At 45.1% G+C, this 21,124-nt stretch overlaps 1 protein-coding gene across 1 annotated transcript in view; it reads left to right on the top strand.

Annotated features, from left to right (window-relative positions):
• The window catches only part of PITPNC1 (phosphatidylinositol transfer protein cytoplasmic 1), a 133,923-nt gene that overhangs the window by 77,484 nt on the left and 35,315 nt on the right, over positions 1 to 21,124 (top strand). The window contains exon 8 of the mRNA XM_061176946.1: positions 12,887 to 12,982. Within this exon, the coding sequence (XP_061032929.1) occupies positions 12,887 to 12,982 (96 nt within the window). The remainder of the gene's footprint in view (positions 1 to 12,886; positions 12,983 to 21,124) is intronic.

The following is a 21,124-nucleotide window of genomic DNA, read 5'->3' as shown; positions in this document are numbered from 1 at the left end:
TATCTCTTTTCTAGAACCATCTCTCACTAAACCCATCTCCCACAAAGCTGCCTGAGGGGATCCATTTAGACCCCAAATTTGATTATTTCACATTGGCTTCCATTGCCAGGGTGGAATTCCATCTGACCACTACTTCCCTCTACAGTTTCTTGATTTCATACTCCCTGCCTCAAACTTATATTCCCCAAATACCACATGTTTATAGAATCTTCAGCATCACCTGGAGGTTTATTAGAACCTCAGGCCCTACCCCAGACCCACTGAACCAGACCTGCATTTTAGCAAGTTTCCCCAGGTGATTTATGTGCACATTAAAGTATAGGAAGTGCTATTTAGAACATGCTGGAAAGATCTTAAGTTGCCCCTCAGGCTCTTGCTCTCGTTGGTTTTGAGGCATGAGTCTCTAACTATTCTTTGACCTAGGGATTCAGCATCTAAAATTTTGCAATTATTTTTCCTAATTTGCAGGAAGAAGGAAATTTCATGGATGGGATTTTTCTCAATTTTTCTTTTTCCTCGCACAATTTTTTTTCTAAACTTTGACATCTGTTATTACTTGTTGGCTAACAAGATGTCATCTGCTGGCAGTCAACAAAATGAACCAACTACCGGCAAACAAATGCTAATGTTAAAACTCAAAGTTGGTGGTATTTAGCACAACAGTTCAGTTCCAAAACAGCAAAAAATAAGAAAACAAAAAAATTAACTGTTGAGCTTTGATTATATATGAGACATTAAAAGATTGAAGAACGCACAGATGAATGAGATACATTTGTTACAGCCTTTTGCCCACTACCTTGGGGACCACATGGGCTCATAGTGCTGGGGCATTTAATGGGACCCAAGCAGTGGCCATCCTCTTACTAGAGCCCTTGGGGTGCTACCAGTCCTGATTTGCAGAATTCAGTGAAATAAAAGGGTTTTGCTGTCACCTGACAAGTTTATTTCATCTTGCATGTCCAGACAGGTATCCAAACCAGAACATTTCCTCTGGATTCTCCAGTTTGATAGTTTTTAAAACAAAAATCACAATGAGTCTGTTGCCACTTGCTCGATTTGGCTTTACTTGGAGAGATTTCAAAAGCCTGGAGCTGAAAGATAATTGTTCAACCTTTCCTTGAGTGTTAATGACTTATAAGCCTCTAATTTAACCAAAGTAGCAACAGCTGAGACAAACCACTTACTATAGGTAGTGTTTCCCCTGGCAAGTCCATCAGGGAGATACGCATTGGGATTTCTGGGAGGCCAAGGATTTAACCATAACCAAATGTTACCCAAAATAATGAATTATACACATTGTTGCTTTACTAAAAGGTGATCAAGAAGGGCTTGGCACAGCTTGGCATGACCTTGAAAGATGAGTTGGTGTGAGCCAGGCAGATAGGGTGGGGAAGAGCCTTTAAGGCAAAAGGATGAGCAAGAGCCAGGGTGTGGAAAGTTGAAATGGTGAGTTGTTGATGCTCAGAGGGGTGAGTGGGGCATGCCTGGAGCAAGGAAGAGAGAAAGGAGGAATTCTAGGCAGTGTGAGTTGACAGGTAGAAGCAGGTATACTAATTCCATACATTTGTGTAGCATTTCGGAGTTTGCAAAGCCCCTTCACACCTGGTTATCTCACCTGGCCCTGACTGGTCCTGCTCACTTCTGGATGATGAAATGGAGGCATGGAGGAGTTTCTAGGCTCACACAACTCATGAAACCAGGATTAGACCCAGATATTTTGACTCCTAGGCCCTTTCCACCATAAACTGTGTTCTAGGGGCAGTGAAGAAACCATGCTAGCATATTGGGAAGAAAACTCATGGGTGGGTGTATATAGGTGGATGGATGAAACGGTGGATGGATAGATGGATGGATGCGTGATGGAAACCAGAATCTCAAGAGAAAGGGCATTAGGGATTCTGCAGTTGTCCAGGTGAGATAGAGAATAGAAGGTCTGTCAGGGAGCTGGATTGGTGAGATATGGAGGCAGACATAGAGGGATTCATAGGACTTACTGCCTGCCCCGATGTAAGAATACAAAAGAAAGAAGAGCCTAGGGTGACACCCAAGTTTCTACCTTGGACCACAAGAGGAAGGGTAGGCTCAAACCTTGGAGCCAAAGGGGTAGCGATGAAGACGATGAATGTAATTTTGAATACATTGATTTTTTAAAATTTTAATTTCATTGGAATATAGTTGATTTACAATGTTGTGTTAGTTTCAGGTGTACAGCAAAGTGATTCAGTTATACATATACATATATCCATTCTTTTTAAGATTCTTTTCTGATATAGGTTATCCCAGAATATTGAGTAGAGTTCCCTGTGCTATACAGTAGGTCCTTGTTGGTTACCAATCTTATATATAGTAGTGTGTGTATGTTCATCCCAAGCTCCTGATTTATCCCTCCCCCACAACGTTTTCCCTTTGGTAACCATAAGTTTTTAACCAGGTCCAAATAAAGTGGGCTTTACCTGCCATTAACCAAAATTCCAGAAACAGACGTAGGTGAAATAAAAAGGTGTTTATTGGATATTTGTTAACACTGCGGCCTGGGAGACACAGATGCAAAGAAGCATTTGAATTGTGTTCCACTGGACTACAAAATGGGGGAGGCTTATGAAGGTAAAAAAAACACAAGGTTACGGTCAGCTACATGAATTATTTCTCAGGAATTATAATTGGAGCTGGCAAGGACTAAGGGTGTTTGTTAAGTAAGGATTGGTTGGGGTCTGAAATGGTTGCACGGGGACAAAGGGAGACCTTGAGACCATAAGGTTGCAGCTGGCAGGTGGTGTTTTGAATATGGCTGGAGGTGTCCTTGGGTCAGGTACAGTTCAAAGGAAGTTCAGGTTCCCAGGGTGCAGAGACGTGTCTGAGACCAGATTCTCAATGGCCACCCAACTCATTTTTGTGCGCCTGAACTGTGATTACTCCATTTTCATTTCCATTTGTCATCACTGCTTTATGTCATCGTGTCCTCGCTGCTACCGGATGAGGGAGGAACTAATACTGCTCTTTACAGATGAGGAAAAGTGAGGTCTACTTGTCCTCAGTAGCAACCCCAGGTCACCCAGCCGAGCAGCAGAGCCCAGGTCTGCTGACTCTGGAGTCTGGGCTCATCACCACTGCACTATATTTCCTCTCTCTACAATTGTCTGACTCTGTCTTCCATAATAAAGAAGTAAACAGAAACGGCAGGCCCTTCCAGGGGCCTCGGGCCTAATTACACCCTGACCTTGGGTAGCACTCAGGAAGCAGCCCCCTCCCATCTGCTGGCCCATGTCTGTCTTACCCACGCCTGGAGAGCTCCTTCTGGAGCCTTCCGGTCGGCTGCCTGGGGCAGGTCTATGGAGCTCAGCCAGAAGCCTTGCCTCCTTCCCTGACTTTGCCTTGGGAGGTATTTAGAATCAGTCCACACAAAAGGAAAAACCAAACAAAACACAACCTACCAGGAAAATGTAACCATTTGTTCCTTGATTTTGTTTTTTCTGACAGTAGATGCAATCTATCACGCTTCCTAAGTGGGTTTGGGCCTGTGTCCATTCCATTGTGTTGCCCAGAGAGGCACGCCAGGAATGAGCTAGCAGGAGACACAAGGCCCTGAAGCACCTCAGGATGCTTGCTTGGTGAACCAGAGAAGGAACCTCTGTGGCCTCTGGAGAGTAAGGCTGCTGGCAGCCTTCTTGGGGGACTCTCCGCATTGTTTTTTGACTTCCCAGTGTGGCCGCCCCACCAGGCACAGGCCTCAGCAAGCCACCTACCTCAGCATTTTAGTCCCTTCCCTTAAGGCTGAGTCAGTAGCTTCTCAGGGAAAAGAAAAGGACAGGTGTCAGGCACATTACCTCTTGTGCAAAGGATTCATTGTTTGGACTCGAAAAAGTTTTCGAGAAGGACCGAATCAACGTCACCTTGACATAGCAAAGCTCACACACTGAGGCTATTGAGGGCTGGCCCGTCGCAAGCCCGTGAGCATTTCCAGGTGAAATAGCCATTCGTCAACTTGCAGGAAAACCAGCAGTTCTAGTTCCCAGAGGCCACCTTGTGAATTGAAATCAGAAGGAACAAGGAGAAATTGAAACTATTTTAAGCTCGGCTTCTGAGACTTATTTTAGGAAGCATTATTGATCATACTGCAGGGAAACTATACACATTCTTGGGTGTCAGGAGCCAGTATCCACATGTACCCACGTGACGTGTTGGCTTGATCTCATGACACAGCCTATGGGTCCAAAAGGGGCTGCGGCCACAGGAAGAATTTGAATCGAGGCTGTTCTGTGCTGAAATTAGACCAAGCTTATGAAAAGAGCCTTGTTACAGCTGCCCTGGGAACCGTAACTTAGAAGCATTTTTGTGCCATTAAAGCCTTTTCAGTAAATGAATTGAGTCATAGCATTTGTGACCCTACTGGGTTGTTTTAATGTACTTTTCTGTTCCTTTCTTAATTAGTTACCATGATCAGAGCACCTTACGAGAGCACTGTTTTGCCAGTCCGAATCTTTTTCTCATCAGTCACCATGTCACTCTGATTACCCAAATGAACCAGGGTTCACCATTGTTTTCCTGCATGGGACTTCAGGTCACAGCACGAAATGGTTGTCAACCCTCCACTGGTTTTGCCAGCGCTCTTTCTAGTCATAAATCCGGGAGTTGAAGGAAGTATTCTTTCCCTCACAGGGAGCACACTGTGAATTCATATCCACTGTGTTATGTATGCCCTTTGACCCTTAGGTCTCCTCCCTGCCCCTTCCCCAGGCATCCTTTCCTCTTACATCTCTCTGTGTTCTCAGCCCCAGGTATGTTTATCAGCAGCTTTTTGTTTTGGACTTCACTGATGAGCAGTGCCCTGCGTTATTCCTGTCCTTCTGTCTCTACTGTTATCATCAGGTTCCTGCCTGATTTTGAATTTTCTGCAACCTTTGAGGTGGGTGGAGAAAGGAAAAGGACAAATCTCCACCACTGGCGGATGTTAAAGAAAAAGTTGTTCGTGACACTTGTTGAAGGCAGGCTGACTTCAGGGTGCTGGCGTGCTTGGGTTCTGAGTTGCAGACCGCCAACTTCTCCCTGTGTCCTCACATGGTAGAAGGGTCTAGGGAGCTCTATGGGGTCTTTTTTTGGGGGGGGTTCTTTTTTATAGGGTACTAATCCCATTCTTGAGGGCTCCACCCTCATGACCTAATCACCTCCCAAAGCCCCCATCTCTTAATACTGTTGCATTGGGCATTTGTTTTCAACATACGAATTTGGGGGCCGGGGGATACAAACATTCAGTCCATAGCAATCCTTAACTAATTATATATGCAAAGACCCTATTTCCAAATAAGGTCATATTCTGAGGTTCCCGGTGGGCATGAATTTGGGGGAGGCACTAGTCAATTCACTACGGGAGTATTGATTCCTCTTCTCATAAAGAAGAATCAACATAATACCCTATAACCCAGCCATCCCACTCCTGGGTATGAACCCTAAAGAAGTGAAAATTTGTGTACACACAAATGCTTTTAGCAGCTCTCTTCATAATTGCCCCAAACTTTAATGGGGGAATAAACAAATTGCTGTACATTCATACAATGGAATACTACCTAGCAAGCAAAAGGAATGAGCTTCGATTTGCACGACCACAGGATAAATCTCAAAGGCATGGTCCTGAGTGAAAAGAGCCAGTCTCAAAGTGTTAAAATCTATATGATTCCATTTGTAAGACATTCTTGAAAAGACAAAAACTGTAGGAATGGAGGACGCATGAGTGGTTGCCAGGGGTTGGGGTGTGGGGAAATTGTGATGATAAATTAGTTTCTTGGGGTGGTGAAACTGTTCTGAATCTTAATTGTAGTTGTGGTTGCAAGAATCTATACATGTGTTAAAATTCATAGAACTGTACACTCCCCCCAAAATCAATTTTAAAAAAGATTGTTTCAGGGGCAGGGAGTCCAAAATAAAAAACAAGGACCAACACCTTACTAAAGGTGCTGAGTTATTTTATTTTTTGTGAATGACGAGATGGCACTAGCTTTCGTGTAAAGTTAATTTTTTTTTAACTTATTTATTTTTTTGTCTGCGTTGGGTCTTCATTGCTGCACGCGGGCTTTCTCTAGTTGCGGCGAGCAGGGGGCTACTTTTCATTGCGGTGCGCAGGCTTATTGCGGTGGCTTCTCTTGTTGCGGAGCACGGGCTCTAGGCACGCGGGCTCAGCAGTTGTGGCTTGCGGGCTCCAGAGCGCAGGCTCAGTAGTTGTGGCGCACGGGCTTAGTTGCTCCGTGGCATGTGGGATCTTCCCAGACCAGGGCTTGAACCCGTGTCCCCTGCATTGGCGGGTGGGTTCTTAACCACTGTACCACCAGGGAAGCCCCTGAAGTTAACTTTTAAACTTTTGTCTCTCCTCATAGAAAACAAACTTATGGTTACCAAAGGGGAAGGGGAGAGAGGGATAAATTAGAAGTTTGGGATTAACATATACATACTACTATATATAAAATAGATAATCAACAAGGACCTACTATATAGCACAGGGAACTGTATTCAATATCTTATAATAACCTATAATAGAAAAGAATCTGAATAAGAATATATATATGTAATTCCTCCTTGCTGAATTTGGACTGGAGTACTTCTTGTCTGATACATACCTTTTAGTACTTATTACTTTAGTAAAAGATTATATCTTATATGGTGCTGTTAATTAACTCTTGCATTGAATCGAGTCTTCTACAAAATCATAAGGCCCCTTGAAAACGGAGCTTATCTGACACATTTTAAGAGGAACAGTGTTGACCACATAGCAGATGCTTAATAAGTATTTGTTGATTTATTGATTGCTGTAAGCCTAGTCTCTTCTTTTCAGAGCACTGTCGTTAAGTAGGTCCACCTTCAGAACAAATAAGTTACGCAACTCTCTATTCTGGGGATGGGGGTGGGAAAGAAGCAGAAATGTTTTTAAAGAGACCAAAGAAGACTATCCTTTTTTATCTCTATCTTAATGGCGATGGAGAAGACAAGTCTCATGTTCTTGGATTGGATCATATAGCTTACATATTTGTGAAACAGTCACCATTGAATTGTGTAGGCGTGAAAATGTTCTCGGTGGGAATACCAGTAGAGATGGGGTAATGAAATGATGGTTGTCTTTGTCAATAACTTGGACTATTTTTTTTCCCAGCCGTAAGTGCTTTTCAGGCTCTCCCTACCAGGTATGGTACTGTTAGAGAATAATCAATAGAACCATGAACCGGCTCTAGCCCCATATGCCTAACGTATGAACCAGGGACCCGTATCCCCTGCCCTGCACCAAACCAATTGTCCACTTTGCAAATCCAGAGCACTGAAATGAAAGCATTGTTAAAACAATAATTCTGCTTCCAGTGTTCCTTCTTGCTGAACCTATTCTTTGTTAGTCAATTGCCTCCCCCTGAAACGTCCCAAGTGCAGCGAAAAAAAGTTAGAGCAGAACAGCAGCTTAGCTGGGATTCTTTGTCCCTTTAATCATATGTGAAGCATAAAATGAGATGACTGATGGACTTTTCTCAAAATCCCTACTAATCAGCCACCTCTACCTTGCATCCTTGGTAGTTTGGACAGATGGCAGGAAGATAAAATCCACACAGCTACTAAGCTTGGATCTTCCTCTGCTCCCCCCCATTTTTTTTTAATAATATAGTTTATTTTTTAGAGCAGTTTTGAGTTTATGGAAAAATCGTGCAGAAAGTACAGACAGTTCCCATCTAAACTTGGATCTTAAACCACAAACTTACTGTTATAGAGAAAGGGGTTGCGGAAGCCATGATTCCCAGGATTGTGGATTTCTGAAAAGCCGCTGTACACAGTGCTCTCCCTGGCTGGGCTATCACAAAATCCAGAAACATCTAAAAGCAAAACGAGAGATTAAATTAAATCTAGAAAGACACCCCTGTTCAAGGAAGAAATCTAGTGCGTCGTTAAAACACATTCCATATTTATCAATGTACCTTTCCCTTCTGAGTTACAACCACATGACTCAGCATCTGTCTGTATTAAATATGGGGCATGTCCCCTTCTCCATCCCACCCACACCCATGTTTACCCTCCTGGGAAAATCTTTTTTAAGAATGGAGTTATTAATGGCTACATAATAGTTCATCGAATGGATTTATCATAGTTTCCTTGGCCATTCTCCCATACTGGGATATTTTGACTGTTTGCTTTTTTTTTTTTCCTCTCTCTCTCTATTTTTTCTTGCTGTTACGTTAATGTTACAGTGAAAATCTTTGTACATAAAGCTTTTCGTTTATTTAATATTCTTAAGATGAATTCTCAAAGCTTAAATTTACCAGGTCAAAGTATATGGCGATTTTAAAGATGCTTGATACTTAATGTTCATAATGCTTTACAAAAAACGGAAAATTACTCCTTTTTCATTTTGGAATCTTTAAGATAGTTTTTACTCAGGAGATTTGCCTTCTCATTGTAATATTGCTTAGTTCATATTAAAAGGAGTTTGTTTATTGATTTTCATTGTGTAGTTGGGGGGTGGAGTTCAGAAGAGTCAACCAGATTGGCACTGAAATCCATTACAGATGATTCGTGGGTGGGTATGTCTCTGATAAATAACCACAGATGGGAACATTATTATAAGGGATATAGGGGAAGTACCATATTTGACTCCCAAACCCAACTCCCATCTCAGAAAGGGACAAATTCCGCCCAAGAAGCTCCCAAGAGCATGAAGGTGCACAGCACCTGTATCAGGTGAGATCCTGGTGGAGCTTTGGCTTAATGTATCAACATTAAGATGTATCTCGTCCTAAACTATCTCAGCAGATCTCTTATTCCACCTCAAAGAGCTGGTGGTTGGACCAGAGTTCTGGCAGCCGCTGCCGCTGCAGCTGCCACTGGGGAAGCCCCAGTGAATAGTGACTCTTGCTGTTTTCCTTTGGGGCCTGGCTAAGCCTCTGTTTGTAATAGTGTTGGCTTAATTCTGGATCATGCCCTAAACTAAGGATGATCATGAGGCTGTCTTACCCCCGCTGTGGCCTCTGATTACGCTACGTCGTGACCACTGCCACTTCCTGTTTCCCTGCTGCAGCCCCTTTGTGCACCACCCACGTCAGCTGCATGTAGGTGAAGGGGCAAAAAACAGGATGTAGGAGCCTAACATGACCCGCAAGTCACTCAACATCACCGACATTTTAACTGGAAAGAATTCTAGTGGTCATGTGGGTCACTTGATCTCAACCACACTGGGGCCATAGATCTCCCTGATAATCAGATGAAAGTGGTCAAACCCTCTCTCCAGAAAGAAAGCATCTCCTCAAATGTTGGGTACAATTCCAGGATATTTCACAGCTCCCTGCTACCCATCCATCTAGGTGACGCCTTTTATTCTGCAGATAAGGATATGGAGACCCAAAAGAGGTGCCGGGTCCTGCCCAAGGTTACACAGAGGTGATAACTGAATTCAAACTCAGCTGTCCTGATTCCCAATGTGGGATCCATCAGCCAATACTATGAGGTTTTCACTCTATGTTGAGCCCTATATTGGGAATTATAGAAAGTTAGGGTGCTTACCAGCAAAGAAATAGAACTTGGGCTCATGAAAGGTATCTGAGATCAATCAGTAAGCAATATTCGTGCCATAGGTTCTTCTTTGGAAATAGAAGCTGATGTCTTCCGGTAATTCAGCAGTCATGTATTGAGCACCTACGAGCATCTCCTAAAGGCTCTTAATCATTGGGAGATTTATTATTTATTGGAAATTAAGACTCTTTGTAATCTCAAGCCTGAAGAAGATGTTGAGGTCCTCAAACTGATTTTTTTGTAGCTTTTTTTTTTTCGGGTCCTCACCCTGAAACGTTGACTGCAAAGGTGCTTGGTATTTCATGGACTTGGATGCAAGAATTAAGTGTCATATTGAAGAAGGAGTCCAGAGTTGGAACTGAAAGCTACCTAAGTAGATTCTACTGCAGCCTCAGCAGAAAAGCTCCAAGTCATTGAGGAGTTCCCAATAATAGCTACTCAGGACATACATTTTTCGGTAGCAGGAAGAGAACCAGAGTCCAGTTTCATCTTTCTGGAAAGAAATAGGAAGTACTTTTGATTGATATTTATCTTCTCAGTTGGGTGCCAAGAGGCAGCCTTTTATCCCTGGAGGAGTCTGGTTGTGAAGCCTGGAGATTTGCCCTGAATCTGAGCTTCTCTGCCGACAGGCTGTGTGAGCGCAGGCAGCTCTTTTACTTCTTTGAGCCTTGGTTTTCTCATTTGAAAATTGGAAATAATAATACTATCCTGACCATGTAGTTGTTGAGTCAACATAAATGACTCCTCTCCCTAGCTTGACAGTCTGTTCTTTCTTTTGTAGCAAATATTTTCTTCCATCTTGTATTTTGGGGAGTAGCTTCCCAGTCTGTCTCTCCCACTGGATGGTAACTCATTAAGGGCAGGAACTCAGCCCTTCTTATCTTTGCAGCCCGCAAAGCCAAGGGCGCCATTTTGTATGCAATGGAGGTATTAGTTGGGGCCCAATTGGGAGGCATAAACCACACAATAATTTGAACAGGGAGAGTATATAAGTAATATAAGGAATTATTAAACTTTGATTGGAGTAACCATAAAGATGTAAAGAGAAGTCAAAGGCTGAGGGAGTAGACACAAGCAAGAACAAACTTGAAAGGGGTCCACCTCCATGGTTGGAGTTCAGACCTCCTTGCAGGAGTTGTGGTCGTAGCCCACTGGATGGCAGAGAAGTTTGCTGGGTTTCCTGGACCAGAGCTTGTCCACAGTTGCTGGGCAGCAGAAAACAGCCCTCTGGGTTCAGGTGAGATGAGACTGGTGGGCAGGTATGTAGGGTCAGGGCACCACTGGCAATGTGAGGCCTGGCACACATGGTGCCTACATCAGGAGGGCCATGGTGAAGGCCAGGACTCCGAGGTCACCAGGCAACTGTGCACTCCGGGCACGCAGCTGGGACAGAGCAGCACTGCATGTTCCCCGTCTTCCCCCCACCCCCCCGCCCGCCCCAACAGATTCTGCAGCAGGAATAAGATTCAAACCAGGAAGAGAAGCACCCTTCTTCCTGCAGGGTCCCTCTAATACATGGCTTAGTGTCCTACTCGCCGTCAAGGAGAAGTGCTTACAGGGTCCAGTCTGTTATCTCAGAGCAGAGACTTAAAGGTGAACTTGGAGCAGAAGGGCAGTAATGTAATAATGTGATAATGGGTGATCCAAAAGTATTTGAATTAAATTAGGAAAAGCCACCTAATCTGTCAATAACTCCCTTAACCCCTATTCATTTTCCCTTCTTTCAGTCCCATAAATTTTACCACCAATAAATGTCAAAGCTCTCTAACTTCTCTTGTAATTTACTCTCTAGCAGCTCATTTGCCTCTGGGGTGTTCCATTCTGTTTTGTTTTCTTAATGAGGCACATGTCTTCTCTTGCACACACTTTAAAAGAGACTCATGCGAAGAGAGAGAAACACACAAACACCCTGAGACCCAGTGTTTCGTTTCACAACTTATTTCTCCACTCAACCTTGAACTTACTTTCCCTCCGTCTCTCCATTCCATTTCAAAGCAATCAACCTGTCCCTCCCAAACACATTGAGAGTGTCCCCAAGCTCTTGACTTCAACTGGCCATGGAAGGAATCAGAGCTGATCCAGGAACCAGTCTTTCTCTGCCTTTAAGGAAAATGCAGTGGCCTCCTCAAGTCAGACTGGGGAGTTCATCTCCTTGAATAAATCTGAAGAGTCCAGTATCTAATCATTATAGAAGAAAATTGGTGACAGAGCAAACAGCAGACTGGGCAGATAATAACCAGCACAGATATTATTCAGAAAGCATTTGGAAAGGACTAGGAGTTTCAACTTGTAAAGAGCCCTCCAGATGCTCTCCTGTGGGAGAGTGTGTTATTAATAGGCTCCAAATTTGTGTCAAGACAATGTTCTTCGGCGTCAACCACTCTGTTCTTCCAAAATATTTCATTCTCTTCTGGAGAGTCAGATTTAATTAGTGTTAGTGGATGACTCCCCTGTAGGAATTAGCTAAACAGTGAGATAGGGATACAGTTAAGACTTTCTCCAAGGATGAAGTGATTTGCAAACTTAATCTGTTTACTATCCTTCAGAAGTGTATCCCTTTAGATCAGAAAAAGTGGCAGTGGGAAAAAGTAGAGGAACTTAATCTTTCCACTAGAGCGTATATCTATATATGTGGCTGTCTTACATAGTTCTTTGCAAGTGGTGGACATTCTGGGCCACTGGAACCAAGCGTAGCTTGGCAGGAAGCCGTCTCAGTACTTTTTCAAGCTCCACCGTCTTACCACTATGTGTACCAAGGAAATCATGCCCTTAAATGATCAAGAATAAGACAGTGGGTAATGGGATTACGGACAATCTTTATTTTCTTCTTTTTTGTTTATCTGTATTTTCTTCAATGAGTGTGTGTTATTTCTGAAATTAAATATATGTAAACATTTTAATGAAAAAAAAAAAACCCACATTTTTCTTCTCTTAATCTCAGGCTGTATTACTGCTTTTTGTCTCCTATCTACCCAGAACCTTTTTAGCCTCTTCCCTCCCCCTGTTTAGATTAACTGCCAAAAATCAGCAGACTTCCTTTTTGGAAGAGACTTTTGGAAGAGATTTATTTCTTCACTCTTGAACTTCTAAAAACAGCCTGTTTTTCTTCTTCCCCTAACCAAGTGGTGATTGATGCTACACCTGCCTCTGATGTGACAAGATGTAATCGATGAATAAAAACTTTTCATGATTCTTGCACATTCGGGGGCAGCGTAAAGCTCTCCCCGGGGGCACTGAGCCATGTGAAGATGCTCTGTGGGGAGTTATTCCGCCTCAGGCACCGTTGGGCCAACTTGCAGGCACCTTGAGGATCTCACCCACTATCACTAACCTTTGATATGTTGCTCTGCTCTTTCAGATTTTTGACAATGAAGCCAAAGATCTGGAGAGAGAAGTCTGCTTTATCGATATTGCCTGCGATGAAATTCCAGAACGTTACTACAAAGAATCTGAGGTGAGCAATAGATGGGGTGACATGTGGAAGAGAGTCATTCAATCATTCATTCAACAAACATGTATTAAGTCCACCCTGACCCGGGACACTTCCATCTGTCTTTGTGTTGATTCAATTTGCTTTCACATCTCGCTGGACTCTTTACTGCGAGTTTCAAAATGAAGTCCCTACTGCTTGGGGCCCGTGGTTAACCCCGGCTGCCACTCGGTTTCAATGTAGTCTTCCTATCTCCCCAGCTCTGCCATCAATCTGGGCAGCAAAATACTCACAAGGCTGAACCACCCAACGATAACTGGCCTATAAAACACAGCAGCCACCACTGGCTCCTGTTTGGCCAAGCCTGGGCCCAGCCTGTCTCCCCCCTCTGCAGGAGCTGTGTTTTATTTGTACCTTTGGGGTCTACACAAAGAAAATGCTCCATCAGTCCTCCCTGAGTGCATATTGAAACTTGGACAGGTCATCTCTGCACAGAACCTTTCTCTCAAAACCAGAAGTGCCTTCATGCAGGCCTCTCCTTTTTTCATCTTGACTAAGAATAAATTTAAGAGAACATGTTTCTGTATGACTCCCACCTACCAGAATCCATTGTGTGCCTCAGTGCGAACTTTCTGTTTTACTGTTAGTGCAAGTTCCCATTTGTATCTTGTTAGTGTTTTATTAATGGCTGCTGACGGAACTTGGGTGACCCCCTTGGAAATAACGTCCCAGCCCTGCAACGACAACAGATGCTGGGCTATTTTTGTTGTTTAGCAACATTCAGCCAATCACAATATGTTTGGAGTTGGGGCCCCAGTCTCGTCCTTGAGCTGTAACACATGGACCTTGAAACTCTTCCCTCAGCTTCGTTAAGGCTGATTTAAGACATAATAAATAAACCCGGTAAAAATGAATTCTACCGTGACACACACTGGGCTCCCAATGTGGTTCAGATTTTTTTTGCTTCCACCTTTTGGGATTCGTTTGGATATCAGAGTCCAACCCAATGTTAGCAAATGCTTAGCTGCTTAATTGCAGGCATGGGCTCTGCAGCTGCTGTCTCTTTAAAGTCGGGGAGAGGCTGATGTGAATTACTCTTGGTGGGACTCAAGGATGAGCTTTGAACGTCAGCAATTTGCATTACACTCTGCAGCCAACCACACTTGTGAATTTTCAGAAAAACAAAATGAAATGCTCTCTGTATAACTGTGGACCTGCTCAAGAGGAGAAACTTGGCCTCCCCTTGTCTTAGAGGAGGTACTTCTGTGGTTTCGTCTCAAGGCCACCAATACTTATGGGGCTTCAGTGATGTGCAAAGCATCATGCAGTGCATTGGGTGAAGCTGTTGCCCCGTCGCGTCTGAGGCTCCTTGGGCCTGGGGGGCTGCTGTCTTACCTGGACGTCCTGGCCTCTTTGGTAGCTCAAGCCTTCTAGAAAGGCAGCGTTGCCAGAAAACTCTGAACTGATTTCAGCTCTTCCTCTTAGATAGCTTTGGTGTGGTCCTGCCTGGCACTCAGGGAGTTCCCTTCTGATTCGGAGGAAAGCCTTAGGACAGATATGGAACACTAATGACAAAATCAACAAGTCTCATTTCTAGTCATCGTGTACCTGACTCATCTCCCTGGGCATTGTGCTCCCAGGAACCACCACTGGAAAGCTTTTTCTCATTGACACAGATATTCAAGGAGCATTTTTTCATGCTTCACAGTCATTCATTTTCCTGGGTCATAAAATATTCTTTTCTAGATGCAGTTGTGACCGAGGAAATGAGAGGGGAATAGTCATTCATCCAGTAAATATTTACTGAGTACTCACTGAGTGTCACAGACAATATTTAGATGGGGACGTGGCAATGAACAGAAGAGACACCGAGGGTCTCTTCCCCCACAACATTTCCAATCTAGCAGGGGAGCCAAACAACAAAGAAATAACTACATGAGCACATATGGAGTTAAAAGTCACAGGTGCCATAAGGAAGCTTGCAGGGAGAGACCATGATAGGGAAACTGAATTTAAGAGGATGGGATCAGGAAAGATGCTCAGGAAGAAATGACCTGCTGGGACCCGCAGGATGAAAAGAGCTGGGGGACAGTGCCCCAGGGGGAGGTGACAGCATGCATGGGAGTCCCAAGGTGATACCTATGAGGAAACAAAAGAAGGCCAGTGTGGTGGCGGCAGCGGAAACAGAAGGAAGAATGGCACAAAGGGAGGTTGGAAAAGAGGGTGGGGCCATGTTAAGACACTTAGATTTTATTTACATGCAGTAGAATGCCTTCGAAGAAATTAAAGCCGGGGCATCATATGATCTGATTTGTGCTTTTAAAAGATTGCTCTGGATGGAGAAGGGACTGGCCGGGAGCAGAGTGGAAGTCAGGAAACCACTGAGGTCGTCGGAGTTGTCTACGTGGTTGGTTATTGAAGTCATATGGCAGCTTGAAGTGGAGGGCTGGGAGCAGGTGGCTGGGAGGTATATTTTGAAGAGAGACTTGACAGGGATTGGTCGTGGGCTGGGTGTGAGGGTGAGAGAAGAGGAAGAGTCAGGATGACCTTAAGGTTCACAGCTTGGGCAACAGATAGATGGGGGTGAGAAGAGGAGTGGATTTTGGAGAAGGATGGATGGATTTTGTGATGACAATGAGACATCTAGAACAAATAGAAATGGGTCTGGAGCTTAAATGAGAGATCTGGGCCGGAGACAAATTGGAGAGTATTTGGGAAATAGAAGAATTTAAAGTCCTGAGGATGGATGAGAGTGAGTAAGCATAAAGTATAATGGGAAAGGGGTTCGGGTCCAAGCATTAAATTTAGGACAGCAATATTTGGAGATCAGGAAGAGGATGAGGAGGCCCCAGGGATCTATAAAGAATTGGCCAGAGAATTAGAAGGAAAACAAGGAGAGAGCACCAAGGAATGCAAGTTTCAAGAGAGGAGAGGGATTGGTTATGCTTAATGCTGGTGAGAGATCAAATAAGATGAGAACGGAAAACTGTCTCTAAGAGCAGTGGTTTTCAGCTGGGGGTGATCTTGCCCCCAAGGATGCTTACAATGTCTGGGGACTTTTTTTTTTAAGATTTATTTATTTATTTTTGGCTGTGTCAGGTCTTAGTTGTGGCACGTGGGATCTTCGTTGAGGCACGCGGGATCTTTTGTTGTGGTGCATGGGCTCCTCTCTAGTTGTGGCATGCAGACTCCAGGGCGTGAGGGCTCTGTACTTGTGGTGCACGGGTTCCAGAGCACGTGGGCTCTGTAGTTTGCGGCACGCAGGCTCTCTAGTTGAGGCGTAGAGCTCAGTAGTTGTGGCGCTCGGGCTTAGTTGCCCCGTGGCATGTAGGATCTTAGTTCCCTGACCAGGGATCAACCCCGAGTTCCCTGCATTGTAAGGTGGATTCTTTACCACTGGACCACCAGGGAAGTCCCTGGAGACATTTTTGGTTGTCACTACTTGGTAGTGCTACCAGCCACTAACCACATCCTATAATGAACAGGACAGCCCGCCACAACAAGAGTGATCGACCCTCAAATGTCAGTATGCCAAGGCTGGGAAATCCTGCCCTGAAAGTAAAGGTCGTTGGAGATGAATGGAAGTCTGGACTCAGCTCTCACACTCAGAGAGCCACCCCTGCCTGTCCTGGAGTCTTAGGCTTACTTAATGGATGTGGAGGAAGGGGGCCCCAGAGGGCTCAGCCCTGCACACTCTGTCAAGCACTGCTTCTCAAACGATCGCCAGCCTACATTACAGGTAGAATTTTTTCTCACTCGCCCTGGCAGTTAGACCACAAAGGAGAAGGCATACTTGGGAGCCTGCAATAAAATCATAGGAAAAGTATGTTCCATGGGACTCCCTTATGACCCAAACCCACCATCATTCGACTTCCAGAATCCACACTGCAGTATGAGCCTACCAGAAGGGAGAGAAGTGAGTTTCCTAGGCTGTTTGGGTTGTGTGTCAGTAGCCAGGGACAGAGAATAAGGGAAACAACCGATTCAGAAGGCAAACCACTTCCAAATATATTTCTCCTCTGCACACTGTAAATAATTAATATCCTCCTCCCGGCCACAAGATTTTCCTTCTAAAATGAAATCTGACCTTGTCATTTTCTGCTTAAAAGCCTGGTCCCCTTAGCATGGTCCTCTGCCTTCTCCCCTCCAGCCCTCTCCACCTCTGTGCCTCTCAATTTGGAAGCTTCTAGTCATTACTCTCTAGAGTTCAGCTCAAATGTGACTTCTCCTCTTTGGACTCTCCTGGGCACCCCACTCCCTACCCACTGGCAGCAAGAATTCTGGTCTGTGGCTTCTAGATCATGCTAGCTCGTGCTAGCTCACAGTTATACCCTGAGCTCCACGAAGACAAGGGTTGTCTTCTTCATCACCATTCCCCAGCAGCTAGGACAGAACCAGCACATAGCAGCCGCTCACAAAACGGTTGTTGAATGAATGAGTGAAAGCCACGGGCTTTATTTTTTCCTTCTAGCAGTGACAATTGAAGAGCGAGCGCTGTCAAAGAAAATGCATTTGTGGCCACTAAGCTAACAGTTGTGAATCAGAGTTCCTTATATATATATATATATATATATATATATATTTTTTTTTTTCCTTTAATCTGAGGCCTGCAGCTTTACGAGCTTTTTCTTCCCGTCCATCTTTGTAAGTTGACTATGTCAGCATCGTAAATAGGAGCACATTTTCTGCAGAGAAAGCTGACATGCTGGTGGGCTCAATCTATTCTGAGATTTTGAGGCTTATGCATTCAGACCAGGGTTATCTGGGTGACCACTCAGCTCCCGTCACACACACACACACACACACACACACACACACACACACACACACACACACACACACACACACACACACACACACACACACACACCCCGCCACCCAGGCCGAAGCAGGGGATTGAAGTAATTTCTTTTCTTTTTCCATTTGTCCCTGGACACCTCCGAACCACATGAGAGGCAAGAATGCCTCTCTCATTAAGGTAACCAGAGCTGTAAATTTTCCACTGGGTGCCCCCTGCCTAGTGGCACAAGGGCCCCCACTAAGCAGAGTTTCAGAAGGACTCTGGAGACTCAGAATCGGCTGGTAGCTCAGCCCAGCGTTCTCTTTATTCTCATTTTGTGGTGCCGTTGTTTCCCAGCCACATCAGGGGCCTAAGCTGCAGCTCCCAAGAACCTCTTAATCTCAAGTTTTTCTCTCCTATCTGTGGCAGGACTCTGCAGGGCAGCGCTGCATTGTTTAAAAAAAAAAAAGCCAGTGTGATTTCTCGGGCCCAGAGAGCACCTCCACGTGCACCAACACAGGGCCCCACCAAGGCCCTGCCCCCATTAGAATCATGAAGCTCTTTGCATCCAGTCACATCAGCACCACCCAAGCAGCAAAGACGAAGAGAAGCCAGTGTCTGAGCAGGTTGTACTTGTTATGTGGTTGATATGTGCGTTCTTTCTTCTGCCAAGGTGTCCATCCCTCTGATGCTCTGCCAGAATTTCAAGGTGAAAATCCCAACCCAGGAAGGAGGAACTTAGGACGATCAGTTGTAGCATGCCCTCAGAGGACATGGGCAGTGAGCCCACACTTGCAAAGCTGAGTTGGCCATTTGGGATGCAGGAACAAATCTCAACACCCAGCCTCCAGGACTGGTCCAGCCTAGACAGTCTCCAAAAGTCAGGCTTAGGGAGCTCTAACTCCAAGGCCTTTGGTGTTGGCTCAAGTCCAGCGCTCTTCCTCCTGGATTCACTGCAGTCGTTTTTAAGGTTCTGCTTCCATTACAAGATCAAGAGGGACCAGAAAAAGTGGCATCTCTAGTGGCCTTCCAGAGGTCTGTCCCCCAGAGACACGAATGTGGAGTCATACGCAGTTTCTAAATGTTCAGCCTTGAGTAGAAAGGGGGAAAGAGAAAAAAGAAATGTCATTTTCTGGGGGAGGAAGTTTAGAAGTAGAGGATGTTTGTGCTTTGTTTTTTAAAAATCTTCATTGATTTATGTAAAGCAAAGGGGAGTCTATAGACCAGCGGTTTCCAACTAGGGCCAGTTTTGCCCCCCAGGGGTCATCTGGCAACGTCTGGAGGTATTTTCGATTGTCACCACTGGCAGGGGGTTGTTTGCTATGGCATCTAGTGCGCAGAGACCAGGGATGCTGCTAAAACATCCTGCGATGCACAGGACAGCCCCACAGCAGAGAATTACCCAGCCCGAAATGCCAATTGTGGCAAAGTCGAGAAACTCTGCTGTAGGCCAATCCAAGGACAGGAAATGCAGGAAAACCTATTAGAAGCAAGACTCATTAATTTCTTCCGTTTGCATTTATTAAGTGCTTACTGTGTACCAGGTTCTGTGCTAGGCACTGGGGCTCCAAAGGCCATAATCGTGTCTAGTCTCCACTACCCTTTGAACTGGATCCTTTTTTTTTTTTTAAGAGAAAAAGGAAATTCCTCTTTCTCTTCGTTTTGCAAGATGTAAAAGAGGTCTCCATTTTACCAGTGTTAAATAAAGCATAATAATTCTAATGGAGAAATTAGGGAAATTTACAACATTTTGAACTCAGGTAGCAATGAAGGAGAATGTGAGACTGTCTCAGAAGCAAGTACCCCTGAAGTGGAATGATTGAAGGTAGGAGAGTACCAGGCAAGTTTTTAGGCAGGCTTTGATTTAGAGCTTTCCCTTTGAGTTGGGTGACTAGGAGACTCTTTTGGAACTCAGCCTCCAGGCCCCCTGGATTATAGAGTTTTCCTGAACTAAGGAAAACTGGGCAGCCAGTTCATTGGTCACACCCGATCTAAATATCTGCTGAATTCTCTCTTAAGGGAGAGAAAGGCGAACAAAGAGATACCTCTAACTTTTCCAGTAACTGTCAAGGGTAAGAGATTAAATGCTGTTTGCTAAGTACAACGGGCCCCAGAAAGGGAACAGAGAGATGAAATGAGTAAATATTGTCATACTCAGTTGTACCCTTCAGTACAAAGTGCTTCATCCAAACCACTCTGCTCCCTCAAATTAAGAATATTTTCGTGTCGGTCTATATCTTGATGGTTGAGGGTGGTCAGAATTTTCAGTTATCTCCAAGTGGCCAGATTTAACGCAGCTGCCTCCTGCTGGGGTCCACTGTGGAGTTCAGTTTGTCGTTGTGCTGTTATTGTCATTTTTTTTTCCCTTTTCCCTCCGTCCATCTGTTTCTTAGAATAACGCAGCTGTTTGGTGATGGGTTCCAATTTGGCGGCACTGGGCACCTCTGGGATAATAAGAACTGTCTGCACCCGCTGGTGTGGGGCGAAGCCTCCACCGCCAAAGTGCTCCCCAGTGATAGCCTCCAAAGCTGGCACAGAAAGCCTGCAAGGAGATAGTGGAAGGGTCTCCAGTAGCTGCTGCATCGCAGGGCCCTGCGCCTCTCCCTTCGCAGGGTCTCCATGAGGCCAGTGCTATTAGAGAGGGAAGCACGTGGTGGCCTCTGGAAGTGGCCGGAGCAATAGGTGAGAAGGAAAGCCATTGGAAGAAGAACTTTTTTTTTTTTTTCTCGGCTGCATTGGGTCTTCGTTGCTGCACACGGGCTTTCTCTAGTTGTGGTGAGCGGGGGCTACTTTTCTTTGTGGTGCACGGGCTTCTCATTGCAGTGGCTTCTCTTTGTTGAGGAACATGGGCTCTAGGCGCGCGGGCTTCAGTAGTTGTGGCTTGCGGGCTCTAGAGCACAGGCTCAGTGGTTGTGGCACACGGGCTTAGTTGCTCCGCGGCATGTGGGATCTTCCCGGACCGGGGCTCGAACCCGTGTGCCCTGCGTTAGCAGGCGGATTCTTAACCACTGCGCCACCAGGGAAGCCCCAAAGAAGAACATTTTTCAGTGCAGGTTCTCTTACCTGCTTCCTCGGAAGCCTGGGCATCAACACAAACACCTCAAGTGGTCCCAGGAGGAGAGCAGCGTGGTCCCAGGACTGCAGTGTCGTTACAAAGGCCCTCCTGACCATGCAGGAGAGCGTGAGTGACCTGCTGGGAAACTGCCTTTTTTTCTCCCTGTCCCCCAGCCCACTTTACAAGTTGCGTGATGTCCTGTACATCAATCCAGGTTCCAATTGCACTGGAAAGGCAATGGGTCTCCGGCCCAGTGGGAGGCTTCGGTGATATTTGAGTGGCTCCCTTTGTGTGTGGGAGTGGGGATCCGGTCAGCCTGGCCAGGAAGACT

Source organism: Eubalaena glacialis, chromosome 19 (assembly GCF_028564815.1).
Source record: "Eubalaena glacialis isolate mEubGla1 chromosome 19, mEubGla1.1.hap2.+ XY, whole genome shotgun sequence".
Lineage (NCBI taxonomy): Eukaryota > Metazoa > Chordata > Mammalia > Artiodactyla > Balaenidae > Eubalaena > Eubalaena glacialis.
Note: the sequence above shows the minus strand (reverse complement) of the source record. Positions and strands in the feature narration are given on the sequence as shown.